General features: G+C 43.9%; 1 protein-coding gene across 3 annotated transcripts in view; it reads left to right on the forward strand.

The window, feature by feature from the left end:
- WDR27 (WD repeat domain 27) overlaps nucleotides 1-26,009 on the forward strand; it is a 679,631-nt gene that overhangs the window by 78,405 nt on the left and 575,217 nt on the right. For all 3 annotated transcript variants that reach the window (XM_044290035.1, XM_044290036.1, XM_044290037.1), the window contains one exon: nucleotides 1,586-1,706. In XM_044290035.1, coding sequence (XP_044145970.1) covers nucleotides 1,586-1,706 — 121 coding nt within the window. The remainder of the gene's footprint in view (nucleotides 1-1,585; nucleotides 1,707-26,009) is intronic.

Below are 26,009 nucleotides of genomic sequence, written 5' to 3' on the forward strand. Positions count from 1 at the left end.
AGATTCGATGAACTTTGGCAGAAATGAGAGAGAGAGAGAAATCCTTCTTTTTTTATTTTATTATTATTTATTGTTTCCTTTTGTTTTGTTTTCTGTTTTAACATACAAGCAGTGGGAAGGGTGGAAATATTATACTTAAGCATACTATTGATAAGCTGTAAAAAATTTATTTTTAAATAAAATTCTGTTTTCACTTTCTCATTATGGCGTATTCAGAGCAGATTGATGGGTAAATTTTTTTATTTATTTTTTTATTGTAGTGCAACATAACAAAATGTGAAAAAAATTGAAAGGGTCTGAAGACTTTCTGAATAGATTATAGGTATCAACTAGCAGAAGGACCCGGCTTTGCACGGGTATATTTCATTTAATGTTTGTGTATGTCATTAAAAGATATCAACAGTATCCCCCTTAACAGTGACCTCTACAGCACCCTGCACCTTAACACTGACCTTCATAGTGGACCCTACCTGTCCCCTTAACAGAGACATCTACAGTGCCCGCCCCCTTATCAGTAACCTCCACAGCAGCCTGCCCCTTTAACAGTGACCTCAACAGCATGCCGCCCCCTTAAAAGTGACCTCCACAGCAGCTGGCCCTTCATTAGTGACCTTCACAGTACCCCTTCTCCTTAACAGAGACCTCTACAGCAATTTGCCCCTTAACACTTACCTCCATAGCGGAGCGTCCCATTAATTGTGACCTCCACAGCAGCCTGCCCGTAGGGTGGCCAGAGGTCCGGTTTTAGGCCGGACAGTCCAGCTTCCAGACTCCCTGTCCTCCATCCGGTGCAGGGCATGGACGGACACAGGGATGTTCTTTTAAACAGCTCACTCTCCGACAGCAACACTGTGCTGTCTGAGCATGAGCTGCAGGGAGGAGGTCACCCTCCGTCGATTCCCTGCAGCTGGACAGAAGTTGATTTTTACCTTCATTTTTTCAATCTCCGTCGGCTGCAGAGTGGGAGGGGGCGTGGCTTAGCAGGACCTGGGGACAGGGTTTTTAAGTCCGTCTTTTGAGGGTGGCCTGAACTGTCACCTCCACAGGCCACCCTACCTGCCCCTGAACTGTCACCTTCACAGCACTCCACTCTCTTAACAGTGTCATCCACAGCACCCTGACACTTTAAAGCTGGCCTGTAGCACTGAAGAAAAATGGCTGGGTTGTTATGGAAACCTCGTGTAAAACTGTGTGTATGTGGAGACTAAAGACCTGCGAGCCTCTATTGGCTGATAAGGGACATGTGACCGTGTGTATGGCAGTTGGGATATGAAGAGAAAGACCTGCAGCTTCTATTGGCTAATGTAGGTCATGTGATGTGCCATATTTGCATTTTTGGGGAATATCTCAGCAACGGTATGTGCTAGAGAGCTGTGACCCCCACAAAATTTATTTCCAGGTTGCAAAGGATGTGTATACCAAATTTTGTTGAAATCAATGGTTTTTGATTGATCACAGAACATACATACAAACATATATACGTACTTATTTATATATATAGATTAACATATACTACAAACTGAAAATTGCATTAAATACTGTGGATAAAGAAAGATTTTCATTTTATTTTATTTTTATTTTCTAGTTGAGAGTTTTTAGTTTGGCAAAGGAACATCATTTTCAATGTATTTGCCACATAAACCTTCCAAAAAAGAAAAACAAATTCTACAACATAATCCAAAAAACTGCACAGAATGAAAAAACAGGTAATTTCTTTAAATGAATGGAAAGTTCATTTTTTCAGATTTAGCTTGCAGATATTGTCTGTTCAAAAGTTGCATCATACAGTTGAATATACAGTACAGACCAAAAGTTTGGACACACCTTCTCATTCAAAGATTTTTCTTTATTTTCATGACTATGAAAATTGTAGATTCACACTGAAGGCATCAAAACTATGAATTAACACATGTGGAATTATATACATAACAAAAAAGTGTGAAACAACTGAAAATATGTCATATTCTAGGTTCTTCAAAGTAGCCACCTTTTGCTTTGATTACTGCTTTGCACACTCTTGGCATTCTCTTGATGAGCTTCAAGAGGTAGTCACCTGAAATGGTTTTCACTTCACAGGTGTGCCCTGTCAGGTTTAATAAGTGGGATTTCTTGCCTTATAAATGGGGTTGGGACCATCAGTTGTGTTGTGGAGAAGTCAGGTGGATACACAGCTGATAGTCCTACTGAATAGACTGTTAGAATTTGTATTATGGCAAGAAAAAAGCAACTAAGTAAAGAAAAACGAGTGGCCATCATTACTTTAACCTCTTCAGGACACATGACGTACCGGTACGTCATGATGCCCTGGTACTTAAGGACACATGACGTACCGGTACGTCATGTGTTGTTCCGATCACTGCCGCCCGGCTGGCAGTGATCGGAACAAGGTGCCTGCACAAATCATTGAGCAGGCACCTAGGCTAAATGCGCGGGGGGGTCCCGTGACCCCCCCATGTCGGCGATCGCAACAAACCGCAGGTCAATTCAGACCTGCGGTTTGATGCGCTTTTTGCCGTTTCTGATCCCCGCGGTCCCTGACCGCGGGGATCAGAAACTTTACAGTGCCCAGAATATACATGGTCTTCCTCCCCCTGCACCCCTGAATGATATTATGTGGGCGGGTGGTGCAGGGGGAGGGTTGCGGGCGGTGCGGGAGGCGGGCGGTGCGGCAGACGGGATCGCGATCCCCCGCCCGCCTCCATTTGAATAATCGTTGGCTTCTAGTGGGTATACCAGGGTGCCAGCACATTGCTGGCACCCTGGTATAAACGGCTGACATCGTTGATGCGATGTCAGCCGTTTAACCCTTTCCATACAGCGGTCCGTACGGACCGCTGTATGTAAAAGGTTAACAGCACAGGGAGCTCCCTCCCTCTCCGATCGGGGGGCTGCTGTGCCTTTGCAGCCCCCCGATGGGAGAGGGAGAGAGCCCCCAGACAGCCCCCCGACACCCCAGTCCTCACCCTTCCCCGTCTGCGCAGTTGTGACAGACGGGGAAGGTTCCCATGGCAACAGGACGCCTGCTCAGGCGTCCTGCTGTCCATGGTACTGAACAGATCTATGCTGAAAGCATAGATCTGTTCAGTGTAAGTAAAATACAGTGCAGTACCCTATATAGAGTACAGTACTGTATTATACAGACATCAGACCCACTGGATCTTCAAGAACCAAGTGGGTCTGGGTAAAAAAAAAGTGAAAAAAGTGAAAAAAATAGTAAAAATCAAAAAACACATTTATCACTGATTAAAAATGAAAAAAATTAAATTCCCTACACATGTTTGGTATCGCCGCGTCCGTAACGACCTGATCTATAAAACGGTCATGTTACTTTACCCGAACGGTGAACGCCATGAAAATAAAAAACTATGATGAAATAGAAATTTTGCCCACCTTACTTCCCAAAAAAAGGTAATAAAAGTGATCAAAAAAGTCGCATGTACGCCAAAATTGTAACAATCAAACCGTCATCTCATCCCGCCAAAAATGAGACCCTACTTAAGATAATCGCCCAAAAACTGAAAAAACTATGGCTCTTAGACTATGAAAACACTAAAACATCATTTTTTTTGTTTCAAAAATGAAATCATTGTGTAAAACTTACATAAATAAAAAAAAAGTATACATATTAGGTATTGCCGCGTCCGTATGGACCGGCTCTATAAAAATATCACATGTCCTAACCTCTCAGGTGACCACCGTAAAAAAATAAAAATAAAAACGGTGTAAAAAAAGCTATTTTTTGTCATCTTACATCACAAAAAGTGCAATAGCAAGCGATCAAAAAATCATATGCACCCCAAAATAGTGCCAATCAAACCGTCATCTCATCCCGTAAAAAATGAGACCCTACTCAAGATAATCGACCAAAAACTGAAACAACTATGGCTCTTAGACTATGTAGACACTAAAACTTTTTTTGTTTTAAAAATGAAATCATTGTGTAAAACTTACATAAATAAAAAAAAATTATACATACTATGTATCGCCGCGTCCGTGACAATCTGCTCTATAAAATTACCACATGATCTAACCTGTCAGATGAATGTTGTAAATAACAAAAAAAAAATAACTGTGCCAAAAAGGTATTTCTTGTTACCTTGCCGCACAAAAAGTGTAATATAGAGCAACCAAAAATCATATGTACCCTAAACTATTACCAACAAAACTGCCACCCTATCCTGTAGTTTCTAAAATGGGGTCACTTTTTTAGAGTTTCTACTATAGGGGTGCATCAGGGGGGCTTCAAATGGGACATGGTGTCAAAAAAAACTGTCCAGCAAAATCCAGCCTTCCAAAAACCGTATGGCGTTCCTTTCCTTCTGCACCCTGCCATGTGCCCGTACAGCAGTTTACGACCACATATGGGGTGTTTCTGTAAACTACAGAATCAGGGCCATAAATAATGAGTTTTGTTTGGCTGTTAACCCTTTCTTTGTAACTGGAAATATTAAAATGGAAAATCTGCCAAAAAAGTGAAATTTGGAAATTGTATTTCTATTTTCCATTAAATCTTGTGCAACACCTAAAGGGTTAAAAATGTATGTAAAATCAGTTTTGAATACCTTGAGGGGTGTAGTTTCTTAGATGGGGTCAATTTTTTGGAGTTTCTACTCTAGGGGTGCATCAGGGGGGCTTCAAATGGGACATGGTGTCAAAAAACCAGTCCAGCAAAATCTGGCTTCCAAAAACCAAACGGCGCACCTTTCACTCTACGCCCCGCTGTGTGGCCGTACAGTAGTTTACGGCCACATATGGGGTGTTTCTGTAAACAGCAGAGTCAGGGCAATGAAGATGCAGTCTTGTTTGGCTGTTAACCCTTGCTTTGTTAGTGGAAAAAATGGGTTAAAATGGAAAATAAGGCAAAAAAATGAAATTTTCAAATTTCATCCCCATTTGCCAATAACTCTTGTGCAACACCTAAAGGGTTAACGACGTATGTAAAATCAGTTTTGAATACCTTGAGGGGTGTAGTTTCTTAGATGGGGTCACTTTTAGGGAGTTTCTACTCTAGGGGTGCATCAGGGGGCTTCAAATGGGACATGGTGTAAATAAACCAGTCCATAAAAATCAGCCTTTCAAAAACCATACGGCGCACCTTTCACTCTACGCCCCGCTGTGTGGCCGTACAGTAGTTTACGGCCACATATTGGGTGTTTCTGTAAACGGCAGAGTCAGGGCAATAAAGATACAGTCTTGTTTGGCTGTTAACCCTTGCTTTGTTAGTGGAAAAAAATGGGTTAAAATGGAAAATTAGACAAAAAAATGAAATTCTCAAATTTCATCCCCATTTGCCAATAACTCTTGTGCAACACCTAAAGGGTTAACGACGTATGTAAAATCAGTTTTGAATACCTTGAGGGGTGTAGTTTCTTAGATGGGGTCATTTTTGGGAGGTTTCTATTATCTAAGCCTCACAATATGACTTCAAACCTGAACTGGTCCATAAAAAGTGGGATTTTGAAGATTTCTGAAAATTTTCAAAATTTGCTTCTAAACTTCTAAGCCTTGTAACATCCCCAAAAAATAAAATATCATTCCCAAAATGCTACAAACATGAAGTAGACATATGGGGAATGTAAAATCATCAACATTTTTGGGGGTATTACTATGTATTACAGAAGTAGAGAAACTGAAACTTTGAAATTTGCTAATTTTTGAAATTTTTTGGTAAATTAGGTATTATTTTGTGCAAAAAAAATAATTTTTTTGACTTCATTTTACCAGTGTCATGAAGTACAATATGTGACGAAAAAACAGTCTCAGAACGGCCTGGATAAGTCAAAGCGTTTTAAAGTTATCAGCACTTAAAGTGACACTGGTCAGATTTGCAAAAAATGGCCTGGTCCTAAGGTGTAAAAAGGCTGTGTCCCTATGGGGTTAAGGCCTCATGCACACAACCGTTGTGTGCATCCGTGTCCGTAGTGCAGTTTTCCGTGATTTTCTGCAGACCCATTGACTTTCAATGGGTCAGTTGAAAACTCAGAAAATGCACCGTTGTTCATCTGCGTCCGTGATCCCTGTCCTATTTTTTTTGACTAACAACGGTTCACGGACCCATTCAAGTCAATGGGTCCGTGAAAAAACACGGATGCACACAAGATTGACATCCGTGTCCGTGATCCGTGGCCATAGGCTACTTTCATACAGACCGATCCCCTACGGAGGGTCCCTACGCTGTCAATCACCCTGAACCGCAGTTGGTTGACAGAGTGTCCGGCCTCCACAAAGTGCTTGGCCACAGGCTTATCCATGCTTGCCTTGCGGATCGTGTTTATTGATCCGTTCGCGGATTTCCATTGTAGTCTCACCTACATAGATGAGACTACAAGGGCATTGAATGATATATACCAAGTCACGTGATCTACAGGTATAATACCCATTGATCTTATACTTTTTTCTGCTATATGGGTGAGAGAAGTGGTCCCCTTTTAAAATATTCCCGCAGTTACAGCAAGACAAGCATGGAAAGGTGCCATTTTTGCGTGGAGCAAAAAGCCTTTGTGTGTCCAAGGCGCGGCCACCAATATCTGATTTGACCAACTTGTCACGTAGGCTAGGGTTCCTACTGTAGGCCATCATCGGCGGGGAATAAAATTGATCAATTTTAGGCAAACCTCTTTGCAGAATGTGCCATTCCTTCCTAAGGATGTGAGCAATGTCACCACTGTCCCGGCCGAAGATGGATACAAAGGGAACCCTAGCCCCGGACCTGGCCTTAGTAGGTTTCTGGAGTGCTGACTCCCTGTCAACCAAAGAGATCCTTTGTTTTGTTCTGTTCAGCAGTGTCTTGGGGTAGCCACGCTCACTGAATCGTTCACACATGGCATCAACCCTCTTTTACCCCAAGTTCAGAAACTGCTGTGAGAACTCACTATGATTTGCTGCATGCTGAGCCTCGTCAACCATTGGGCAATTAATGATGTGGGTGTGCTTTAGTTTTATATATATGTGAGTCTGTAGATTTGTAATATACACTTGATAAAGGCTTAGTCTAGCCAAAACGTTCTGTTCTTTGTACACTGTGCCTTGGAACTTTGCACAATCAAGAAGATTGGATGGATATGCTGCTGTGGCCCTCTACTCATTCGACTTTTCTGTTGACCGCCTTGGATCTGTTGTCTCCTGCCCAGCTGCTGCATTACACCACCAGAGCTCTGCACAAGCCATAGATAGTGCTGCTCCTAATTCCTATTTCCTCAGGCAACAAGCAGAAGAGACTTGTTTGGGCTAAAGAACACAAGGAATGGACATTAGACCAGTGGAAATCTGTGCTTTGTTCTGATGAGTCCAAATTTGAGATCTTTGGTTCCGTTCCACCGTGTCTTTGTGCGACGCAGAAAAGGTGAACGGATGGACTCTACATGCCTGGTTCCCACAGTGAAGCATGGAGGAGGAGGTGTGATGGTGTGGGGGTGCTTTGCTGGTGACACTGTTGGGGATTTATTCAAAATTGAAGGCATATTGAACCAGCATGGCTACCACAGCATATTGCAGCGGCATGCTATTCCATCCGGTTTGCGTTTAGTTGGACCATCATTTATTTTTCAAAAGGACAATGACCCCAAACACACCTCCAGGCTGTGTAAGGGCTGTTTGACCATGAAGGAGAGTGATGGGGTGCTGCGCCAGATGACCTGGCCTCCACAGTCACCGGATCTGAACCCAATCGAGATGGTTTGGGGTGAGCTGGACCGCAGAGTGAAGGCAAAAGGGCCAACAAGTGCTAAGCATCTCTGGGAACTCCTTCAAGACTATTGGAAGACCATTTCAGTTGACTACCTCTTGAATCTTGTAGAATGCGCTCTGCTTTGCAGGTGCCTTAAATTACTGAAGAACAACTATATCTTAACTCAGTGTTGGATTTATTTACAAATAGGGATATATCTACATTCTAAATACAATTAAGGGAATGGGAGGGGGGATTGGAGGGGGGTCAGGATCCTTGAGCTAGCTACACCATTCTCTCTCTCAGTCACACATGCCATGGGCTTTTCTTCTGTACTCAGAACACTCCTCTCCAGCAGGTCTCAGCGAATCACATTCTTGATTGTAGAGTCCAGGAAGACTTGTCTTGTCCCAGAGGTCACCAAGGTCACCATTGCTCTTACTTGTGAGTTAGGTTGGTGCAGGTAATTACACAGGAAGAAAGTTGTATCATATACCCCTGCCCCCATCCCAGCATATATGTCCTTGCTGACACAGGTGTGGGCAGTAAATACCAGCAGGGGGTCAGGCTTTCCCCAGGATGTGACAGTCCTGGCAGATCTTCCTTTCATCAGTGTCCTGCCCCAAGAACCCTTTGATGATTCTCATTTGCATATCAAGCAGACCCGGGCTGATTCAGTTCAAAATATCAAGGAACATCTTTGCATTAAAGCTGTATCATAGATGTCAATTTTATCAGTTCCAACATTCCCTGGTCTTGTGCCTATTGGCACACACAATCAAAAAATAACCACAGGAACTTGATATCTGCATTACTCCAGTCCTACGAACTTTCCGGCATTGCGGCCTTTCTTCGGAAACAGTTTCTTCGTCAACATGGGCAGGCATAGGCAGAACAGGAGCCCATTCATTCAACAGTCACACACTATTCAATATGGATATTAATAAATAAATAACAAGTCACCAATATCCCTCATGATAATCACAGGAAAATCTACATATCCTACATTGATATCACATACAGTATATAACATTACACCATGCTAATTGACTCGATCCCTTAACCAGATTGTCATTTCACTACCAACTAGTCTTGCTCATCAGCTGCCTTATATAACTGGAATATGGGTAAGCCCACTTTAGCAATATATGACAGTCTGTGCATTGCAAAAGTCCAGCTGAATTCTACTTTTCACAAGATCTCATAAAATAAAAATAAACAATCAAAGATACATGATAGATGTATATATGTCTAATACAGGTGATTCTAATGTACGTTGTGCTCTATATTGGCCAATAAGCATAAAGTGAAACCTTGGACTGTTACCCATAATACCATACTCTGCATGATTTTAAACTAGACATGTGAAAATTCAGGCCTCATTCATGATAATCGAGTACACCATTTGAGTAAATTAATCACCAACCACATGCTATAAATGTCTGGCATACACATTTACAATTTCCAGAAGGCTGAATAATTTTTCATGTTGGTCATTCTACCTTCTTACCCCTGTATAATAGGTGCTGCAAGGGACCTATTATCTAGCTATTCAAAGGCTCAAAGATGTGCCCGAAGATTGAATAGACATGGCCATATCAGACTACAGACAATTAGTTTTTAGAACTTCAGTATGGATTATATATTGATAGGAACTTCTGCTTCCTTCATTTTCCACTCACTGATTTAATGGTGCAAGTAAGAGGAAACAAGAAAACAAAAAGAACTCAGCAATATGGTGAATTTATGCAAAACAACCACATGTGTTCTTCTATTGTCCATGGCAGGCCTTCCCCCATGTAGACTTCTAGCTGATGTCCATGCACATTTAAATGGGGCACTGTCATCTTGTTCCAAATAATCTGCCACACCTCGCAAAAAATCCCAGTCACTCTTTTTTTTCTAAGAAGTTTCTAAGATCTATTAATAAAATGTGCAAGATGAACGCTACGAATGTAGTCCAATTGCCACCACAATATTTGGGCTGCTGCTACTTCTCCAGGGTCCCAAATTTGAATATGTAATTTTGCCTCATTATGGATCCTGGAAATAAAAATCAAGAGCAGTATCATTATTCTTAGCAGTCAATACCTTTCTACACCTACATGTAACCTCACTAATATGCCTAGGTTCAGACCAGGCGGTAATCTAAATCCACCCTAGCTGGGGACTATTTGTAAACCACACAAAAACAAACAAAAAAACATGGCCTCTTAGTGTGACCTATAATCCTTTCAAACACTTTCCCCCATTTGGTACCATACTACACTGGTACCATACTAACTAGAAAATGACCAATCTGGTAAACAACTTTAAAGTTTAGTGCCTACCCAAGCAGTAGGTCTGTATATATAAAAACATAAATTACAAAATACTTAAAAAAAAATAAAAAATTGTTAATTTAAAAATGTTAACAAGGAATACAAATGCACAGGTAGAAAAAATAAATAAATCACATATATAAAAAAAAATAATAATAATAATTCTGCTGGCCCTTAACACATCGCACACAGACAGACAGACACATACTAACACCATTTCCCAACTCAACTTTTGTTCTGGTGTGTGAACAAAGACATCTTCCTGTGAGATCCATTGAAAGAGCAAATGCTATTTACACCTAAAACACAAAAGGTCATTGGGGGGGGGGGGGGACAAAAAATACATTCACATCACAAAGGTAGAGTATACGTGACTGTTTCAACCAACAAATGCCTGACTGTTATTTAATTGTTTGCAAACAATTACTAATTATTGAGCTCATGATACCACGTGGTGACTATGAAGACCTTTTTAAATTGATCTAACTAATGCTTAACTAAATGTAGTCCGGACCACTCCACCTAAAACCTGTGAACAAAACAAAAACATTAGTGTTTGGCCAGCTTGACTAAGCTGCCTTCAGTGGCTCCTGAAAAAGAAACACAAAGACAATTATTACACACAATTATCATTATAGTCAAATCCTTATTCTCTAAGCCTTGTCCTGTTATCTGTACGGTTAGAATATAAGTCCCATATTCTTACCTAACTAAGCAGGCATTGCTCACAAAGTTTGCCATATTTGTTATGAAAAATGGTAATGCTATTTGGGACCAACTGCATACCAGCCAAAATGGAAGATTAGCCCAGGGTGCAAACATTGGTATGCTCGTCCCCCATGGCTGTTGGCTATTCGGAGGATGGGGGCCATTGCTAGCTGAAACCTCCTCCTTTTGCCCCTCAGCATTTCCTGACTCCCCAAGGCTGTTATCCATGACATCAGGCTCCTGTGGTATGCTTTCCTTGTCCTGGGTGGATATACTTTTATCATCCTGTATCAGGCTTGAAATATCAGGGGTTCTACAAAACCTCTGAATGTGCCCTGGTCTGTGACATTTGTAACACCTGATGAATTTCTTCCTTCTTGTACCTCTGCTCACTACTGATATATCTGCATCTGATCTATAACCATCACTGGATTCATCACACCAGTCTCTAAGTATATTGATAAAGCTCTGGTATGAATTGGCATTTCTGAGGGCAATCCTATTAGGATAGTTCACATAACAGATATTGGCCATTGAGTATATGAGGCTCGGATCATCAGCAGACATACCAGGACAGTTATACACACTTTTGTACAGTGAAAGATATTGGTTACAGAACAATATAGGGTCATCTCCTCTTCTAAATCTCATTCTTTGTAACGCATTTATCCCTCTATCATCACGACTCTTTAACGCACGCTGCAGTTCTTTCATCCTTCCCTCTGCATCTAAGTTATCATTCTCATATGCAGATACCTCGGCTGCTAGAGGTGCTGGTACCCAAGCCTTTAGAAGAGAGCATGCATCTTTATCAGTCAAAGTGTATTTCTGTACAATAGCCTCAAATTTATTAGATAGGCACACGGGTGACTCCAGTGTATTAAACTCACCCAGAATCTGGCACAATGTAAGTTAATTGTTATTCATTAATTGTGAGTACACTAGTGCCCTCCCCTATATATCCAGGATCATTTGTTAATGCCACCTCATTGGATGTATTCACATCAGTGACAATACAGATATTGGCTGATGGACACCTTTTCTTCCGTTCATTGAGGGATAATATCCATTGCTCTTTTCTAAGTAGCTGGGAGTTTGCATCTTCCAATTTCCTCTCCAAAGACATTACCAATTCCTCCATATGAGATAACTTTAGTTGCAATGAACCAACAAGCCTACTCTTCATATCAAAGTTTGCATTGCATTGTTCCAATTGTTCTTGGAGCTCACAATTTTTTTCGGATAAATTGCACACTGTAGCCCTCAAGTCATTCATTTCAACACTGGAGGCAGTTGCAATGCTCCTAAGATTATCTCCAACTTTCTCTATCTGCTCTCCAAGTTGACTCCTTTCTGCTCTCCATTGCTCCCCCATTTGCTCAGAAATTTCTGTGATTCTGAGCAATACCGCAATTTTGTTAGCCAATTTCTCTTTGTTACCTTTTTTTGTAAGCGGTCTACTCTGCAGCTCGTCATTATGTTGCTGACACTGAGACAACAACGCATTAACTTGACTCTTAAGAGGTTCATCTGCACAGGAATGATACTTGGCAGAGGCATATTTCTTAACATAACTATAGGCCAGTTCCATTTCGCCAATGTACACTCAACACAATATACAACTATTAATATAAAAGCTATTGTACTGCCAATACAGACTCACAAGTGAACAAGACAAAGAACCAAACTTTTCAGTGTTCCCACAATGTCTTTACATATATGCACACACTCAGTCTGAACTCAAGTCAAGATTACAAACAAACTTTTTCCTCTACAGAGAATCCACACTTTCCTCTGCTTAAACCCTTATTAACATACCGCATTCAATACTTTATCCACTATTACAACTCCACATACACTCAAGGACAACAAACAATTAGAACTTTTGCATATCCAATGAATAACTCACCAAAATTTCAATCCTTCTACGAAGTCCAAGATCCAGCTAACTTCACCAAGGATTCTGTGCAACAGGTCTGGTCTGTTCTTTCAGCAATTTGAATTAGAGCAATTCCGTCTTATAGGTTCTATGTGTGCCAAATGTAGAATGTGCTCTGCTTTGCGGGTGCCTTAAATTACTGAAGAACAACTATATCTTAACTCAGTGTTGGATTTATTTACAAATAGGGATATATCTACATTCTAAATACAATTAAGGGAATGGGAGAGGGGATTGGTGGGGGGTCAGGATTCTTGAGCTAGCTACACCATTCTCTCTCTGTCACACATGCCATGGGCTTTTCTTCTGTACTCAGAACACTCCTCTCCAGCAGGTCTCAGTGAATCACATTCTTGATTGTAGAGTCCAGGAAGACTTGTCTTGTCCCAGAGGTCACCAAGGTCACCATTGCTCTTACTTGTGAGTTAGGTTGGTGCAGGTAATTACACAGGAAGAAAGTTGTATCATATGCCCCTGCCCCCATCCCAGCATATATGTCCTTGCTGACACAGGTGTGGGCAGTAAATACCAGCGGGGGTCGGGCTTTCCCCAGGATGTGACAGTCCTGGCAGATCTTCCTTTCATCAGTGTCCTGCCCCAAGAACCCTTTGATGATTCTCATTTGCATATCAAGCAGACCCGGGCTGATTCAGTTCAAAATATCAAGGAACATCTTTGCATTAAAGCTGTATCATAGATGTCAATTTTATCAGTTCCAACAAAGCTCATCAAGAGAATGCCAAGAGTGTGCAAAGCAGTAATCAAAGCAAAAGGTGGCTACTTTGAAGAACCTAGAATATGATATATTTTCAGTTGTTTCACACTTTTTTGTTATGTATATAATTCCACATGTGTTAATTCATAGTTTTGATGCCTTCAGTGTGAATCTACAATTTTCATTGTCATGAAAATAAAGAAAACTCTTTGAATGAGAAGGTGTGTCCAAACTTTTGGTCTGTACTATATATTATAATATCTGTTCACCTAACCTCTTTTAATTGTATCTGTCCATTGAACCTGCTGTTTAAATACCTTGGTAGCGCCTCCTGAGATTCTTTAGGAGTGACGCACTCTGCTTGGCTAATAATGCCATTGTGTATGGTTGTTTGGGGTATTTTTTTTGAAATATAAATTTTTATTGCTCATTCATAATCAGTAGTATATATTCATGTAATGGGTTTGAGTACATACATAATGCTTCCATTGATGGTAATCAGTTTCGAAGAATCACATATATAATAGCATGAAACCTTTACAACTGAGATTTATAAGTCATCCTAATTTTCCAACTTTTACCCCCTCCCCCCCTAAACAATAGGGTGTCCCTCCTTCAACACAAATAAGATCAACAATCTAATCGACCAATAGCCTCCCCAAGGATCCTGCTATCCTATTCTTTAAGTACCAATCTGAACCCAAGAAGGGTTTTCAATTCTTTGTCTGAGTATACCGTTGACATGAATGTCTTCCATTTTTTTTTAAAAACAAACTGATTAATGACCCGCCAGTCTGCTCCACCTCCATTCTTTCCATATCAAATCACCTCTTGATTTGTGTGAATATCTCAGAGGCTGTCGGAATCCGAGGCTGCAGCCAGTTTCTCAAAAGACGACGCTTGGCCGCCAAAATTGCAATGTGAACTATTGGAGAAGTGAGGTTACGATCAGGAGATGAGTGGAAAATAATAAGTTCTGGTGTGATTGGAATCAATATTTTCAGATGTGCCTTGATATGGTTTTTAAACATCTTCCAAAATTGCATGGCATCTGGACAAGACCAGAGCCCATGAATCATATCCGACCCCCTAAGGTGACATTTTGGACAAGCGACAATTCTAGATTGATCTGGGTCTTTCCCAGCACAGTTGAAGCCATAGATGGCTTTATGTAGTATCCTAAAATGTGTTTCTCTCCATCCTTCATTCCAAGTTGTTTTCCTAACCTTTTCTAATCCTAGGATAATCGTATTTTCTGTTGATATGAGAGGGAATTCTTTTTTCAAGTGTGCAAAAACAGTGCCTTTTTTTTACTTTTCCTTGACCTCAAAGCCTGTCCATGTCATTAGGGAGCATTATTGCTGCAGGAGTTTGGGTTCTATGTTTAAAGGGACACTGACAGGGCCAATAAGCATATTGAGGTGTATATATATATGGCAGTACAGGTCTTATAATGGGTATTACAATCATATAAGTATCCCCCCTGTCCACATTATACATACAGTAAACTTAAGTTTTATAACCTGCTCCAACGGTCTTCAATCTGCCCAAGGGGCGGCGTTTCACCTCTCTTGCGCCCAGCCAGCCTCCCCAACTGCCGCTTTGAAGCGCCGCCCAGCTCATGAATATTCAGTTTGCTGGGCGGCTTCTGCGGTCCCCGCTCTGAAGCGCTGCGCTGAACAGTGCCCTGCGCATGCGCCGGATCTTGTGAAGTCGGGGACAGTAAGCGCTGCCCAGCAAAGTGAATATTGATGAGCTGGGCGGCGCTTACTGTACCGGACTTCACAAGATCCGGCGCTTGCGCCGGGAACTGTTAAGCGCAGCGCTTCAGAGCGGGGACCGCAGAAGCCGCCTAGCAAACTGAATATTCATGAGCTGGGCGGCGCTTCAAAGCGGCAGTTGGGGGAGGCTGGCTGGGCGCAAGAGAGGTGAAACTCCGCCCCTTGGGCAGATTGAAGACCGTTGGAGTAGGTTATAAAACTTAAGTTTACTGTATGTATAATGTGGACAGGGGGGATACTTATATGATTGTAATACCCATTATAAGACCTGTACTGCCATATATATACCTCAATATGCTTATTGGCCCTGTCAGTGTCCCTTTAAGGAAACTTTCAATTTGCATATATGCAAATAAGTGTTGGGAGTGAGTAAGCTTATACCTGTCCTTAATTTCCGAGAAGGAGCTAAGGCGCCCCTCCTGACCATTCCAAAAATCCCCCATTCTTTTTGTTCCCTTTGCTCTCCACTCTCTAAAGTGTTTAGATTAAACTCCCGCCGCAAATTCTGGATGTCCCCAGATGGGCATAAGCTTGGAGAGCAAGAAGAGCAATTTAAGGATTTTACATACCTCTTTCCAGGTAGCTATAGTATCCCGGACTGTAGCAGCAGCGTTCCCAAAGACCAGGGCCTAACCAATTGAGATTCTAGCCTACAATTGGAGTAAAAGCTGGTGTCAAAGATCCAATCAATACAGTGTCTCAGCAATCCTGCCAGATTATAAAGCCGAAGACATGGAAATGACAGCCCACCTTTTTGTTTTGGTAATTGAAGCTTACGTAAAGCTATTCTAGGCCTCTTCCCTACCCATAAGAAGGATCGGAATGCTGATTCCAGTTTGATCATTTCTAAATGTTTGAGCAAGAGGGGAATACTCTGCAGATGATAGAGTATCTTCGGAATGCTGATAATTTTTAGTTGCTGACATCTCCCCCCCAATGACAGCGGGAGCTTTTTCCATCTATCTAAGTCTGCCAGAATAGATTTTATAAGAGGGGGATAATTCAATAAATACAGGGATTGCGGACGTCTTCCTATATGTATTCCAAGTATTTTATTGAAGTACTAGCTATATGAATGGGAACATCTAGCGGGAAAGAAGTAGTGTCTTTGGGGCGGTTATGTAATAAGAGAAGTTCAGACTTAGTAGGGTTGGCCTTGTAGCCCGAAACTGTTCCAAAGTCTTCCAGGAGCTGGAAGACTCGTCTCAGATCCCTCTTGGGATTTTCTAAAAATAATAAAAGGTCGTCCGCGAAAAGGGCATGCTTTATGGTAATATTACCAATTTTTATACCCTCTATGTCATTGGTCTGGGCTAATTTTCGGGAAAGCGGCTCAATGGCTAGGTTGAATAGCAGGGGGGATAGCGGACACCCCTGCCTGGTACCTTTTCGTAATGCAAAGGGAGGAGAAACAAATCCCGGAGTATGGACTCTGGCTTTCGGGTCAGTATACAGGGCAGTTAAGTATTGTCGAAACGGGACAGTTAATCCCATATTTTCCATCACGCCGCCCATCCATCCCCAGTCAACGTTATCAAAAGCTTTTTCAGCATCAATTGCCACCCTTGCCGGGGATGGATGTGCACCCGGATGCATTTTTATCTCGTCCAGGACCCCCAACACCTTGCGAATATTAGAGACCCCTGCCCTGCCTTGGACAAATCCCACTTGACTTGGGGAGATTAATTTAGGAAGTATAGACAATAACCTATCTGCTAGGATTTTTTATGCTAACTTTAGGTCCACATTAATGAGCGAAATTGGACGGTATGAGGAAGCCAGGGTGGGATTCTTGCCTGGTTTTGGCAGGACTTTGATATGGGCTGTGTTTGTATATGACGGAATAGCTCTACCCTGCATATAACCGATGAAAATGATCGAAAGAGTGGGGGCTATGTCAGGAGCTAGTTTGCGATAGAATTCTCCTGTGAACCCGTCTGGGCCTGGTGCCTTCCCCAAGGTAAGAGATTTAATCGTTCGTAATACCTCCTCCGTAGTTATAGGAGAATTAAGCATGGACCTATCTTCCTCCGTTATCTTTGAAAGTCTGACGTCTCCTAACCACTCCTGGACTCCTCTATTTTTGCACCCTGAAGTGTCATATAGTTTGGTATAACAATCTTGCAGAATCCCATTTATTTCCTCGGGATGAGAACATATTTTGCCTGCGCTATCTCGAAGACTGTGTATGAGAGTCCGTCCCATTGTAAGTCTAGCTAGAATCTTCCCCGCTTTATTTTCGTACCTAAATAAGTGTGCCTCCCATTGTACTAGCTGTTCCCATTGAAGAAGCCATGACTCGTACGTCTGTTTTGCTTGACGCCATTTTTGATGCGAGATTGGATTGGGATTACTCTGGAAAGCTGAGTACGCTGATCTCAACTCGTCACTAAGTTGGGCTAGTTTTGATCTAGTTGTGCGCTTTTTTCTATACATATACGCCATGATTTTTCCCCTGACCACTGCCTTCCCTGCGTTCCACAGCAATTGGGGATCTGGGGTATCTTTATTATCTTGCTGATATTCCATCCACCATCCATGGAGCATGTCTCAGAAATTTTCGTTGGGAACCTCCACAAAAAGTCTGATCCCTTCGGTATTCCATCCTGGAATAGAATCTAGACAGGAACATGATCAGAGATCACCATGTCTTCAATTCTTAATTCTGTGAATTGCCCCAAGGAGTCCCTGTCTGCTAAGATGTAATCGATACGGGACCATGATTTATGGGCTGCAGGGAAAAAAGTGAATTCCCTTCCCTCTGGATGAGCTAGGCGCCAGATATCTACAAGATTTGCATCGGCCAGAAGTCGCGCTAAGTTTGCGTCCTCCCCTCCTCTCCTACTGGACAATCTCTTTTCCTGTCTTCAACTTCGCTGACTACGGTGTTCATATCTCCACCTACTATTCTTAAAGCTACAGGATCCTTAGATAGCCGTTGTCTCAAGGCATAAAAAAAATGTGCATCCGATTAATTTGGCCCATATACATTATAGATGCTTAAGTCTCCCTTCACTGACGTAAGATGTAGGTGTGACACTCGACCTCTCTCGTCATGGACATGATCTAATACCGTATATGGTAGGCCTTTTTTCAATAAGGTGAGGACACCTGCCAGAGGCGTAACTAGAACTGACTGGGCCCCATAGCAAATTTTTGTACGGGGCCCCCCCACACACACTTCTTTACAAACCGCCTCCTCCTGTGCAAACCCCTCTTATATGGCTATTTTGTGACTTTTTATTTACTGTATTTACTGTCATTTTTAGCACTACTTTGTTTTTTGACATTTCCAGTTGCTGACGGAGTTTAAATTCAACTCAACCCCTTTAAAACCTGCGCTGCAATTGTAATAGACCTGTCTGATTTACCTTTACATATCCACAAGTATTTTAGCCTCTGTACCTTTGATACTACAGCCATGGACGCACTCTCCACATACATGGACGCAGTCATACACACATTCTCCACACATACATAGACACTCATACACGCACTCTTCACACATACATGGACGCAGTCATACACGCACTCTTCACACATACATAGACACACTCATACACACACTCTCCACATACATGGACACACTCTCCACATACATGGACGCAGTCATGCACACACTCCCCACATACATGGACGCACTCATACACATACTCTTCACATACAGGGGCGCACTTATACACACAGTCACCACATACATGGACGCACACATATACAATACACATATATAGACACCCAGCTTTCCTGCTGTGCCTCTCCCCCATACTCTAATGCCTCTGCACTTGTGCCATGCAGGATAGCAGGGAAGCTGGATGACATCTCATGATATAATTCACCCAGCTTTCCTACTGTACTGCAGGTCACATGTGCGCAGTCTGGGAAAGCTGAATATAACCCCAGTTCCCCTGCCACTCACATCACTGGTGCAGTTGTGGCAATCCAACTGATGGTCAGCATGCTGGGCAGGGAAGGTTCAACTTCAGGCAGCAGGAATCGCGGGCAGAAAAGGGTGCGGGGCTATTATAGCTCCGCCCACATCGGGCCGTCCTGTTGCTGGTCACTGTCCATCATAAGAACTAAGGAGGGGAGAGGCGGAGCAATGTCACTGATGTCAGGTCAGTGACAGAGCGACTCAGATAGAGATAGCGGTAATCTGACTGGCGCCAGTGCAGCAGCACTCCCTCTCCCTCCCTAGTCCCTCCACAACAGGTAACCCCCCCCCCCTCCACGGCCTGGCTCAGCCTCGCCCCCTCCACGGTCCCGGCCCCGCCCCCTTCACCGCCTGAGTCCGCCTCCTCCTCCTCCCTCTAGTTACCTACCTCTTCTGCTCGTGCGGCAGTGAGCCCCAGGCCCGCCTGCTTCAGCCTCCAGTCCTGACCTACTCCTCCTTGCCTTCCCCCCAGCCAGGCCCGAGCCGCGGACTGCCCACGCCCCGCCCACTACACTGGGCGGGCGGTCGGGCCTGGCTGCCTGTGTGTTTTTACTGTGCACTGTGACTGTTAATAAAAAAAAATATATAATGAATGCGGTCCGGATGGGCCCCCAGTGACGTAGGGCCCCATAGCCACTGCTATGGTTGCTATGGCGATCCCTACGCCACTGACACCTGCCTTTTTCTCTGTGGCCTCCGACCCAAATATCTCCCCCACCCATAGCTTCCTCATGCGATAGAAATCTTGAGCTGTTAGATGAGTCTCTTGTAATAGCGCTATATCGACCCTAAATCTTTTGAGGTGCCTCAAAACCATCATGCGTTTACCCGGTGATCTCAAAACCCTTTAATGTTCCAGGATACAATTTTCAGTGTATTAGCCATTAGAAAGCAAATCTACGTATTCGTTGTAGATACCCGCGAATCTGAAGTGGACACCTCCCATACCCCAACCCCCCCTTCCCCAGAAAAGTACCCCAACCCCAAACTTGAACAGGCTGTCCTCGTGCCTGGGTTAATACACCCAAACTTCCCTGAGATGGTGAAAAGGGGAAATAGGAGCAGCCTGCTTGCACAGAACCTGGATGGGAGAGAAGATACCAACACAACTAAAACAACAAGAACAGAAACCACAGTTATCTTAACAGAGCTGGGACAGAAAACCTTCCTTGCTTGCTTGCTTCCTAGGCCAGACTGATTTCTATAACCCGCTCAGAGCACTGGAATTGAGAGCAATTTAAACTAATGACCCCACCCAGCGCACCTGATGGGAGGCGGATCCAGCACGACTCCAAAACAAACACTAAAGACGTGCTGCTATTCTGGCCGACCTCCGCACAGAGTCAAAGCCGGGCATGACAGTACCCCCCTTCTACGGGTGACCTCCGGACACTCCGGACACCCCGGACCAACCTTATGGGGATGGGATCTATGAAAAAAAACCTCACCAGTTGGCTGGCACTGGCATCCCGTGCAGGAACCCACATCCTCTCCTCAGGGCCGTATCCCCTCCAGTGTACCAGATACTGAAGGGAACCCCGAAGAACTCTAGAGTCGAGAACCCTGGAGATCTCAAACTCCTAATTTCTATCGACCAGAACAGGAGGAGGAGGCAATGGCGATGGTTCCACCGGTTTCACGTATTTTTTCAGTAAAGACCTGTGGAACACGTCATGAATCCTCCAAGTTTGCGGAAGATACAGCCAAAATGCTACTGGGTTGATCAATGCAGATATTTTGTACGGACCGATAAATCTTGGACCCAGTTTCCAAGATGGCACTCTCAACTTAATATTTTTAGTGGACAACCATACCAGATCACACACACACACAGGTCCGGACCAGTCACACGTCTCTTGTCAGCCATTCGCTTATACCTCTCACCCATCTTCTCCAAATTCCCTTGGATCTTCCGCCAGATGGAAGACAAAGAAGAAGAAAATCTCTCCTCCTCTGGCATCCCAGAGGAACCAGTCCCAGAAAAGGTACCAAACTGAGGATGAAAGCCGTATGCGCCGAAAAACGCCAACTTACCCGTGGACTCCTGCCTACGGTTATTCAAAGCAAATTCTGCTAGAGACAAGAATGAGGACCAGTCCTCCTGATTCTCAGCCACAAAGCACCTCAAGTAGGTCTCCAGGTTTTGATTAGTACGCTCTGTCTGTCCATTCGACTGCGGATGAAAAGCCGAAGAGAATGAAAGTTGAATGCCAAGCCGAGAGCAGAACGACCTCCAAAACCTGGAGACCAACTGCGTGCCCCTATTGGAGACCACATCCGAAGGAATACCATGCAATTTCACAATATTATCCACAAAAATCTGCGCAAGGGTCTTGGCGTTAGGCAGACTAGATAAAGATATAAAGTGAGCCATTTTACTGAAACGGTCAACTACCACCAAAATTACTGTTCTCCCGGAGGAACTCGGTAGATCCGTAATAAAGTCCATAGACAAGTGCGTCCAGGGACGAGACGGAATAGACAATGGAAGAAGTTAACCAGCCGATCGAGTATGGGCAACCTTTTGACCGAGCCTAGGTTTCGCAAGCTGCCACGTAATCCTCAATGCTCTTATGTAACCCGGGCCACCAGAACCTCCGGGACACAAGATCAAAGGTAGACTTACCACCAGGATGCCCAGCAAGGACAGTATCGTGATGTTCCTTAAATACCTTGTATCACAGGCCCTCAGGAACAAACAACCTCCCTGGGGGACAAGAACCAGGAGCCCCCTCCTGGGCTCCCAACACCTCCATCTCCAATTCGGGGTACAGAGCAGAGACAAACACCCCATCTGCCAAAATCGGAGCAGGATCCCCTGAATCACCTCCCCCAGGAAAGCTGCGAGACAAGGCATCTGCCTTGACGTTCTTAACCCCTGGGCGAAAGGTAACCACAAAATTGAACCTGGTAAAAAACAGTGACCATCTGGCCAGTCTAGGGTTCAGACGCTTGGCAGACTGCAAGTAAGCCAAATTCTTATGGTCTGTATATACCGTAACGGGGTGAGATGCCCCCCTCCAACCAGTGACGCCATTCCTCAAAGGCCAACTTGATAGCCAGCAACTCCCTATCTCCAACATCATAATTCCTCTCGGCGACCGAGAGCTTCTTGGAGAAAAAAGCACACGGGACCCATTTGCCAGGAGATGAACCCTGCGACAGTACCGCTCCAACCCCCACTTCAGATGCATCAACCTCCACGATGAATGACTGAGACACATCGGACTGCACCAGAATGGGAGCAGACACAGAATGCTCCTTAATGGTCGAAAAGGCCTGCAATGCTTCATCCGACCAGACAGAGACGTCAGCGCCCTTCTTAGTCATATCCGTGAGAGGTTTTACAATGGTGGAATAGTTTGAAATACATTTCCTATAATAATTAGTAAACCCCAAGAACCGCATCAAAGCTTTCTGATTCTCTGGTCGGTCCCATTCCAGAACCGCCCGGACCTTTTCGGGGCCCATACGAAAACCAGAGTCAGAAAGCAGATATCCCAAGAACGGAAGCTCCTGCACCGAAAATAAACATTTCTCCAATTTAGCATATAAATTATTCTCCTGAAGGATCGTCAAAACCTTTCCCGCATGATCCTGATGGGTCTTCAGATCAGGAGAATAAATTAGAATATCATCCAAATAAACCACCACGAACCTCCCCACCAGGTGATGAAAAATGTCATTGACGAATCGCTGAAATACTGCTGGCACATTCGTCAACCGAGAAGGCATAACCAGATTCTCAAAATGACCCTCGTGCGTATTGAAGGCCGTTTTCCACTCATCCCCCTCCTTGATCCTGATCAGGTTGTAGGCCCCCTCAAATCCAACTTGGAGAACACCTTGGCTCCCACAATCTGATCAAAAAGGTCAGAAATCAAAGGCAGGGGATAAGGATCCCGGACCGTAATACGGTTCTATTCCCGGAAATCCAAACACGGTCTCAGCGATCCATCCTTTTTCTTTAGCACAAGCCTTCTGCCACCGGACACTTAGATGGCCTAATATGACCTTTTGCCAAACTCTCGGCGATATACTTTCGCATGACCTCTCTTTCGGGTTGAGAAAGGTTGTAAAGCCGAGATTTTGGCAATTTAGCCCCAGGGTGTCACGGACGGTGTACAGGAAACAAGACAAAGCAACATGCATATATGACTGAGTGGATCCAAAGCTAAGGAACCAAAAGGGAGACCCCTGCACAAGACCTGAGACTTTCCCTGGCTGCTCAGCCTATGCAAAGATCCCAGAAGTGGATGGTTGCATATCCACGTACCTCGACTATATAACCCCTGAACACCCTACAATAGTGAGGGGACACGACCACCGGCTCCCTACACCAGACACGGACGGCTCCCTACACACACACTCCAGGAAGTAGTATAAGCCGCCCAGTAATGCACCATGGGGAGGAATTTAAAGGGAAGCAATCAGTCCAACCACATGACAGCTGAGAGAGGCCAACGAGATGAGGAACTGAACAGCACAACAAAGAGAACTCAAGGAGGAGGTTCTGAAAGGCTTCTGTCAGAGATTCTCAGCTGTCTGGTTGTGACACAGGGATGAGATTAACTGGACAATCATAGTCTTGATGAGGAAGTAATTCCTGAGCCCCACCCTCCGAAAAGACATCCGCAAAATCTGAGAGATACTGAGGTAAAATCGTAGTGGACACCCCAGAGATAGATGTGCCAAGACAATTATCCGAACAAAACTCACTCCAACCAATGATTTGTCTCACTTGCCAATCTATAATTGGGTTATGTTTAATCAACCATGGCAACCCCAAAACTATAGGAGCTAGCAAATCCTTCATGACAAAACAAGAAATAATTTCAACATGTGCATCACCCACCCTTAAGTGAATACCATGAACAATGTGAGTAAGACTCCTTTGAGAAAGAGGAGAAGAATCAATTGCAAAAACTTGAATCTCATTCTCTAAAGTGCAAGTACTTAGTCCTAGATTTTGAAGAAAAAGAGTCAATTAGGTTTACCCCAGCACCACAATCAAGAAATACTTCAACAAAAAAAATCTTGACTCTAGCGCCACCACAGCTGGAAGGAGAAAACAGGAACTGCAGGGAGCTTGCATACCTGCCTGCTCCACCACACCATTCACGCTACCAAGTGACAGGGAAATTTTTTTTCTCCTTTCTTTTTCACTTCCACCTGTGGTTTAACATAAGGACAAGCAAAAATAAAATGACCACTCTCTTTCCACAATAGTAACAGTTTGTGCAATTTCCTAAAGTCTCTACTATTAGAATGGCAAGAAACCTGACCCAGCTACATGGGTTCCTCCGCTATCCCAGAGTTACCTGTAACATCACCCGGGGAGGTAGTAGAGACGAAACCACTCGCAGAAGGGATCCCTTGCGCAGAGGGAGTCCTATACCTTTCTCTGATACGTCTATCTAACCGTACTGCTAAAGACATGGCATTCTCCAAAGAGTCTGGGTATATATGAAAAGCAAGGGCATCCTTCAATCTCTCAGATAACCCTTGATAAAACTGACTACGTAACGCAGGATCTTTCCACTCTGATTCCGTAGCCCATCTCCTAAACTCGACACAGTAAGCCTCTGCAGTATGTTCACCCTGAAATAAATTACGTAACCTCAATTCTGCCATCGAGACCCGATCTGGGTCATCGTAGATTAATCCCAGAGCCTTAAAAAATTCCTCCACCGACCGGAGGGCCCGAGAACCGAGTGGCAGAGAAAAGGCCCAGGATTGCGCGTCCCCTTTAAGCAGAGAAATGATTATTCCTATCCTCTGACTCTCATCACCTGACGACGATGGACGCAGCCGAAAAAACAATTTGCAGCATTCTCTAAAACGGATAAAGTCATCCATACCCCCTGAAAATCGATCAGGAAGAGCCACTTTAGGCTCCACACAAATTTGACCTGCACCTGATGCCAGAGCATTCTGACACACTGTGTGACCGAACCACGTAGCTCCACAACCTCTAGGGATAGCCCCTGCATGCGGTCAACTAACGCTTCAATTGACGCCATCACAAAACCGCTGAGTAATGACAGTCAAAGTTTGGCGGGTTATAATGTCACGGCGGACAAGCACTCAGACACACAGAAAAACCAACAACCAGGCTCTGAGCGAGAAGCAGGGGAAGGGTCACCTCCTAGCTAATCCCTGACCTCTCTCCCTGCACTGCTCAGCCCACAGGCAGACCTTGGTGGTAGGAATGCTGTGTCCTCGTGCCTGGGTTAATACACCCAAACTTCCCTGAGATGGTGAAAAGGGGAAATAGGAGCAGCCTGCTTGCACAGAACCTGGATGGGAGAGAAGATACCAACACAACTAAAACAGCAAACAACAAGAACAGAAACCACAGTTATCTTAACAGAGCTGGGACAGAAAACCTTCCTTGCTTGCTTGCTTCCTAGGCCAGACTGATTTCTATAACCCGCTCAGAGCACTGGAATTGAGAGCCATTTAAAATAATGACCCCACCCAGTGCACCTGATGGGAGGCGGATTCAACACGACTCCAAAACAAAACACTAAAGACATGCTGCTATTCTGGCCGACCTCCGCACATAGTCAGAGCCGGGCATGACAGTAGTATTTTTACCCATAATACTGTCTCTTCTTGGCCGGCTCCAGCATACTTGGAAGCGCCTTGTTTTTGGGATGTTTGTTTATTGTGCACATCTGTGTATTCTGCTGTTTACATTGGTCCCCTGATGACCTGGCTGGCTGCCAATGAAACGCGTCGGGACTGTTTTAATTGTTTGTACGAGTTGTGTGTTCTCTGATGAGTGATAACTTTGTATTTTGACGAAGCTGGGCAGTCACTGTCACTGCTTGCAAGGGACACCAAGGGACATACGGGGAGGGTTTCATGTAGAGTTAGAACCTAGGGATTAATTCGGGGAAGAGACCCAGTATCTGTCTCCCTCTTTATTGGTATCCCTATGTT

The sequence above is a fragment of the Bufo gargarizans genome, chromosome 4, assembly GCF_014858855.1.
Source record: "Bufo gargarizans isolate SCDJY-AF-19 chromosome 4, ASM1485885v1, whole genome shotgun sequence".
NCBI classification, from domain to species: domain Eukaryota; kingdom Metazoa; phylum Chordata; class Amphibia; order Anura; family Bufonidae; genus Bufo; species Bufo gargarizans.